At 46.5% G+C, this 7,500-nt stretch overlaps 1 protein-coding gene across 1 annotated transcript in view; it reads left to right on the top strand.

Annotated features, from left to right (window-relative positions):
- LOC135099958 (enolase-phosphatase E1-like) overlaps positions 1-7,500 on the top strand; it is a 50,141-nt gene that overhangs the window by 29,870 nt on the left and 12,771 nt on the right. Inside the window, 1 exon segment of the mRNA XM_064002702.1 lies at positions 3,164-3,357. Within this exon segment, the coding sequence (XP_063858772.1) occupies positions 3,164-3,357 (194 nt within the window).

Genomic DNA, 7,500 nt, shown 5'->3' with positions numbered 1-7,500 from the left:
CGGTAATCGGTATTGGTCCACCTGTTGTCACTCGCCTCGATGCGGTATACTGTAAAGCTCCACATCTTGTAGAAATCATGACTGAAGTATTCACAATTTCAGATCCTCGCCATGGATGCCCACCTGACCCGGCCGCTGTATCTGTCGCCAGGCCACTCTTGAATTTCGTGCCACGGCTAAACAACGCCTCAAAATGCTTATGTGCATAGAACTTTTTCCACTTAGAATAACCTGAACTTTCACCTCTGGCAATATCTGCAGAAACTCGCGTCACACCCTGTATAAGACGTCTTCTGTTTACAGTGATCCCTTTCAGATCACTGATCTTGCCGTGCGGCCAGTGTTCTCTTTACATCTTGATCTGGATTTACCCTGATCTGAGTGATCCGGGTCATGACCTGGGTGATCTGTGTCCGGAGGTGGGTTATAGCAGACGACACTTGTTGAAGCTGCTGGCGGCGGCCATATTAGCTAGCTGAGCAGCCTCTACTGGGGAATTATTTGGAGGAATACACAGCAGGACTCATTGGGGGCCTTCTCGGCCCAGCTTCCTCAGGAAATGTACAGCAGGCTGTGGTCCTCGTTGACACTTCCTTAGAGCACAGTGGCGAGCATCAACAGTCTGCCGCCTGTGACAGCTGGGCAGCGACATGCTTGTGTTGTTATTGTTTTGATCAGTAATGGATGCGAGCGTTCTTTTGATCCCGAGTGAATCCAGATCAGATCCAGATCCAGACCAGTGATCTAGAGCTGATCAGTGTTCTAAACAGAAAACGTCAGTAGTCTAGCGATTTGTAGGTTATGTCATGTCAGGATATGTTAGTATTTAGTCTGGTGATGTTTAGCAGGGGTTGAAGTAATTACAGTTCAAATCCTCATTTACAATTTCAACTACAATTACAATTACTGCAAAAAAAAGATAATTACAATTACAAATTCCAAACTTCGGACCAAATAAACTTGGTTAAAAAGAAAAAAAAAAACATGTTTTGTGTAGTTGTCATTTATTGAACAAATGTGTAAATTATATTGAAGAACTTGTAAACAAACTTACGAATTCATTATGGTTATGATATGGTTTATACAAGCTATTCAGAATTTTACTAATACTTTATTTTTCCACAATCACAATTATATTACAATTATTTTATAATATAGTTAATTACAATAATTATTACAATTAATTTCTTAAGTTCTGAATTGATTATAGTTACAATTAAATAATTTTCTGTAATTAATTACATGTCAATTAAATTACAGTTACAATTAGTCCAACCCTGACATGTAGATTAGTATGTAGTGTAGTGATGTGTGGTAGTGAGAAAGTTTAAAGGCCCGTATTTAGAGACGCTTTACTCTCTTACCACTACTATTTTCAAAGACCACAGAGACAATTAGCCATGTTGTCAAGAGTGTTCCCTACCGTTAATAATAAACAAATATTATTAATCTCTCACTAGAACTATAAAAAAACATCTCTGAAGGCCCGTGTAACTTCAACTAGACCATTTTAAAAGTAGTGGAGGAACGTCGCAAAAGTGTTTCAGAATATGGTCCAAAGAGTGACGGGAGGAAGCACAGGTGGGAGTGAGGGAGTGCGTGAGTGCGTGAGTGCGTGGCGGATCCCCAGCTTCCCTCCGTGACTGTACAGAGTGTAGGGTGACTGTTCATCCTTAGGTAATCCTCTCTAACGGAGCTGCCCGGAGATGAGGTGGCTTGACATGCTGGTGAAGGGCTTTATTCTCTCTCTCTCTCTCTCTCTCTCCCTCTCTCTCTCTCTCTCTCTCTCTCTCTCTCTCTCTCTCTCTCTCTCTCTCTCTCTCAAGTCCAGAAAATCGTATCTCTTCGAGTTTAGAGGGAAATTATTAAGATCATTAGTAGAAGATGAAGGTAATTAGTGAAATTCTGAAATGCGTAATATCTCGTACGTGGGGAAAGCAACATGGCGGCTGTGGAAGTGATTTAAACGCCTCCTCGCTGTGACACGTAATTAAGGCGAGAGATTAAGCAAAGGTTCTCTGGGAAGGGGTAACTACAAACCACACCTGTGCCCTCCTCCTCCTCCTCCTTCTCCTTCTCCTTCTCCTTCTTCTTCTTCTTCTTCTTCTTCTTCTTCTTCTTCTTCTTCTTCTTCTTCTTCTTCTCCTTCTCATTCTCCTCCTCCTCCTCCTCCTCCTCCTCCTCCTCCTCCTCCTCCTCCTCCTCCTCCTCCTCCTCCTCCTCTTCCCACGGTCACTTTTCATTTCTGACGTAAACACTGGAATTGTGGTATTTTTTTTATGTATTTGTTTATTTATATTATTTATTTATGTATTTATTTTCTTTATTTTCTTTATTTTCAATTTTTTTTTTTACCTTATGAGTTGGACTGTTTTAGGTGATATCTTGAAACCTAACGAGTTTTTTTTTAAATATTTTAATTTATTAATTTATTAATTTATTTATTCATTAATGTATTTGTATTTGTTTTCTATTCTCCTTTTTCATTATTTTTACTATTAGTTTAATCATCTATTTATTTTTTTCTTTTGCATATTTGTTTTGTGTATGCGTGTGTGTGTGAGCTACAATTATGTTTTTAGTCCTTTGTCGGCTTCCTTTACACGTTCAAAATTATGTAAACGAAATAATGAGCGGAAAAAAAAAAAAATCTTCTCAAGTGTCACTTCGTCAGCTGCTTCATAACTGGGAAAAATGTAATTGTGCTTCCTTTTTCCTTCTTACATATTTAAACGTTCTGAGCCCAGTCATGGTAATGAAGAAGGCCGGTAAACGCCGCGCCGGGAAGTGACCACCACCAGCATTAGCTATTCATGTCAACCGCGTCCCGGAAATGAGAGAAAGTTACCGCCACGCCCTCTCTCGGGCTGAAAGTTGCATGTAAAAATCTCCTGGCGGGTATATTAACAAGCTGTCAACCCTCATCAGTTAAAGATAGCGAGAATAAAAGAGAATACACTAATGAGGTCACGAGGACTGGTTCGGGGTAATGGCCGGAACTAATTGAGAGCCGCGGAATAAAGGGAATAAAAGTGCATACTGCTGGCGGCACAGTAAGACACGCCCGGCAGACAACGCGAGCAAGGCGGCGGAATGTCAGGGTATCAGCGGGACATGTTGGGCATAATTCAACACTACAGCGGATCATGTTTCTCGTGCACAGGTCGAGGAGGACGTGGCTGCGGGGTTGGCGGGGAGCCAGGCACTGCCAAGCACAGGTGAGCGGGAGGCGGTGATTGCAGCGCTGGTGGCCAACGTGGAGGGCATGATGGACGCCGACAGGAAGGTGGGGCCGCTCAAAGCCTTGCAGGGACACATGTGGCGCAGCGCCTACCAAGAGGGCGCCGTGGAGGGCCAGTGAGTGTGATATTTGGTGGCGTGGCTGCAGGAGTGTGTGTGTGGGGGCGTGCGTGGGGTGCGCCGCGTTGCCCGTGGCGGGGAAATCATGGTTTTGGTCATAGTCTTGAAAGGTGACTTGCATGATTCAAGGTTACCTGCTGCAGAACACTGACCCTTGCCACGCTGAGGGGTCGTGTATGAACAGATCGGCGAGCAATGTATGCATACAGCAAGTCTTACGAGTTGGTCTTATCTGTTAAGACGACAGACAGCGACCACAGGGCAGGGAGGGGCGGGCCAAGCAGTAGGCTGGAGGAGGAGGACAGAAAATGGCAACGCCGCGCCAAGTTCCGTGAGCCGTGACGTCACCGCCGTTAATCTCGTCAAGGGACGGACAATAGCAACACCCGTGACTCATTACTAATTATCCCTCCCCGGCACAGCCACGCTGGTGTTGTGAAGGCGTCCCGGACCTGTGCTGAGGGCAGGTGACACTCGCATGAAGTCACCAGCAGTGTGACGTAAGTAATCACATTTGGCGGGGGACAGGGATCAATAGTACATGAACTCTACAATCCTTAGATAAGATTAATGTACCAAGATCTCTCATCCTGCGCCCCTGATTCACAACACTCCTGTGGTGACCTGGACTCTCACTAGGACTGCTTTTAGACACCACACATTATTCAGCTTCTCGTGGGCTGTTTTTCCCTTTGGCGATGCAGAAAGCTCGTTAAACCAACACTAATCTTGCAAACATCCTTGAAACACCAATAAATTCCACTAGAACCTGTTAAATATGGCCAAGATAAGACGCTGAGATGTCTGAGAATGCTGTACCTGTATACGACGTTACGAATCTCTTATCCTACACCCCACTGCGCTAAATAACGTTAAATCCCTTGTATACATGGCCTCGTATCAGACATGGACCATCATGAAGAAGAAAGACACAGCAGACAGAGAACTCAGATGGAGAGATGAGATGCGGAGTTTTGCCTGAGTGATCGGGAGCAGACACCCCGAGGAGATTGGTGGGGAATGTTGGGTTAGTCCATTGTCTTGATGTGGGGGCATAGAGACTGGTGATGATGACTGGGAGGAGGAGAAGGAGAAGAAGGAAAAAGAAAGGAAGAAAAAGAAGAGGAGGAGGAGGAGAAAGAAAGAAAGAAAGAAAGAACAGGAGGAGCAGGAGGAGGAGGAGAAGGCGAAGAAGAAAGAAAGAAGGAAAAAGGAGGAAGAGGAGGAGGAGAAAAAGAAAAAAAAATGAGGAGGTGGAGGAAAAGGAGGAAAGAAAAAAGAAAAAAAACAAGGAAAAGGAACAACAACAACAACAACAACAACAACAACAACAACAAAAAGAAGAAGAAGAGGAGGAGGAGGAGGAGGAGGAGGAGAAGGAGCGAGATCACGTATAGTCCAGCGGTTCGAGCTACACTTCAGTTACATAAGATTACATTAAGATTGGTCATCAAGGCAACATAACGTAACCCACCGCGTAATATGTAGTACCTAGGGAGTTGGTAATTAATTGTTGTTTCTGGAGAAGGTACGAGTATAAGTGCATGCTGATACGGTAATATACTCATTGCATATACGTAGCGCAGGTGAGGGCACAGTGGTGATGGCCTGCAGTGGTGATGTAAGATTTGGCACTACCCGCCACGCACGCTGGAACACCGGGACACCGCTTGAACCTGCAGCCACCACCCAGCAGCATTCCTGGTACCCGCTTGCATTCTTCCCTCGCCCACCAAGACTGTTTTCAAAGGCCACAGAGATGATTGGTCGGGTTCTCAAGAGTGTTTCCCCTGTTAATAATGTAGAAATGTAGTTAATCTCTCACTAGAACCATGAAGAACACTCTTTAAACCCGTGTAACTTATAGTATAGCCTTTAAAAGTAGTCCAGGTGCGGTACAGGGGAGTGTGCGGTGCATGTCGAACACCACAACGACGGTGCCGGGAAGACGGTGTCCTCCCCCCTCCCTCCGTCATTCTCTCCCTCCCTCCTTCCGTCCTTCCCTCACTCATTCCCACGGCTGCCATTCATCGTTTCCTCCATTACGATCCACTAGCTGGCTGGCTGATGTGGGATTGACGCCTCTGAGTAGTAGTAGTGGTGGTGGTGGTGGTGGTGGTGGTGGTGGTGGTGGTCTGTGGTTGAGTGGCGTCAGGGGTTTTCGTGTCTGAATGTTTCCGTCAGGAGTTTTTTTGGAGGGAAGGTTTCTCTCTCTCTCTCTCTCTCTCTCTCTCTCTCTCTCTCTCTCTCTCTCTCTCTCTCTCTCTCTCTCTCTCTCTCTCTCTCTCTCTCTCTCTCTCTCTCTCTCTCTCTCTCCCTGAGGCCATAAAGGAGTATCAAGGTGAAAGGCAGATCAGGCTGTAGGCGAAGAGAGAGAGAGAGAGAGAGAGAGAGAGAGAGAGAGAGAGAGAGAGAGAGAGAGAGAGAGAGAGAGAGAGACTTGTCAAGTATGTCCGGACCGGCTTGTTCTGCGGGCGACCTCGACTCACCGCCACCACCATCACTACCACCACCGCCACCGCCACCGCCGCCGCCGCCGCCCGTGCACCCGCCTTGCCCAACCTGTACCAGACACACACACACACACACACACACACACACACACTTTCTCTCTCTCTCTCTCTCTCTCTCTCTCTCTCTCTCTCTCTCTCTCTCTCTCTCTCTCTCTCTCTCTCTCTCTCTCTCTCTCTCTCTCTGGTGGTTTAATCGTCGACTGTTACTCCCGGTGCGTGACATCAGCTCGAGCGGCGGCGTCAGGGGGCGGGAAGCGAGGAGCCGAGGGAGGTGCTGTGGTCTGCCCGCCGTGCCGTGTTTACATAACGGTGGCCCGTCAGGGGATGCCGGCACGGAGCTATGGGACCGCCGGAGAGAGCCAGAAGAATGAGGAGTGTCAGAAGATCACGTTAAGGAGCCACGAGATCTTCAGAAAGGGTAGAAGATTTTAGGAAGGAGCAGCCAGAGGACGTGTGAAGGGAGCCAGAGCGTCGAAGAGAGTTGGATCATCTGTGAAGGCAGCCGAAGATTTCCTACAATGAGTCACATAATCCTATTTTGCCCGGAGATTGCCAAGGAGAGCCAGAAAACCGTCACACCGAGCCAGATCTCCCCTAAGAGCACCAGGGGTTTCTTATAACGAGCCACACAGCAGGAGGAAGCTGGAATATCATCATAGGAAGCCAAAGGAGTTAGATGCCTAGGGGATACTAATCCAAAAAGAAGCTAAAGGATTAAACGTACGTAGGATTCACATAGAGAGCCAGAGATCCTTAGTAATGAGCCAGATGAGCCAGAGAAGCATCAAGTACATGAAGTACATTGCAAGGAAGCATTCAATCAAGACTGTCGACGTGTTAAATTGTGACCGTGAAAAATATATATATATAAAGGGTTGGGCGGGAGAATCTTGCCTCTTTGTACCTTCTCTTGGCGAGGCAGGAGCACCCGGATGTGTGTGTGTGTGTGTGTGTGTGTGTGTGTGTGTGTGTGTGTGTGTGTGTGTGTGTGTGTGTCTCTGCCACTTAGAAAAGTTCAAATCCGGTAATAACAGGTACAACACGCACACACACACACACACACACACACACACACACACACACACACACACACACACACACACACACACACACACACACACACACACACACACACACACGAGGTAGTCTACTACTACTACTACTGCTACTACTACTACTACTACTGCTGCTGCTGCTGCTGCTGCTGCTGCTGCTGCTGCTGCTGCTGCTGCTGCTGCTGCTGCTGCTACTACTACTACTACTACTACTACTACTACTACTACTACTACTACTACTACTACTACTACTACTACTTCTTCTTCTTCTTCTTCTTCTTCTTCTTCTTCTTCTTCTTCTTCTTCTTCTTCTTCTTCTTCTTCTTCTACCCGCGTTCCTCCTCCTCCTCCTCCTCTAAGCAGTGAGTGCGGAAGGAGATGAGGCCAGTGACTTTAGTAGGAGAGAAATTAAACACAAATTTAATGATGTGGAACTATGTAAACGTGTAGTCTTCCTGTCTATGTATTTCTGAGACTAGTTCACCGTATTGGGACTATCATGAGCCTCCTCCTCCTCCTCCTCCTCCTCCTCCTCCTCCTTCTTCTTCTTGATCTACCACCCCCAAAGCGAT

This window comes from Scylla paramamosain, chromosome 4 (assembly GCF_035594125.1).
Source record: "Scylla paramamosain isolate STU-SP2022 chromosome 4, ASM3559412v1, whole genome shotgun sequence".
Taxonomy (NCBI): Eukaryota; Metazoa; Arthropoda; class Malacostraca; order Decapoda; family Portunidae; genus Scylla; species Scylla paramamosain.
The sequence above is the reverse complement of the archived record's forward strand: the minus strand, read 5'-3'. Positions and strand labels throughout refer to the sequence as shown.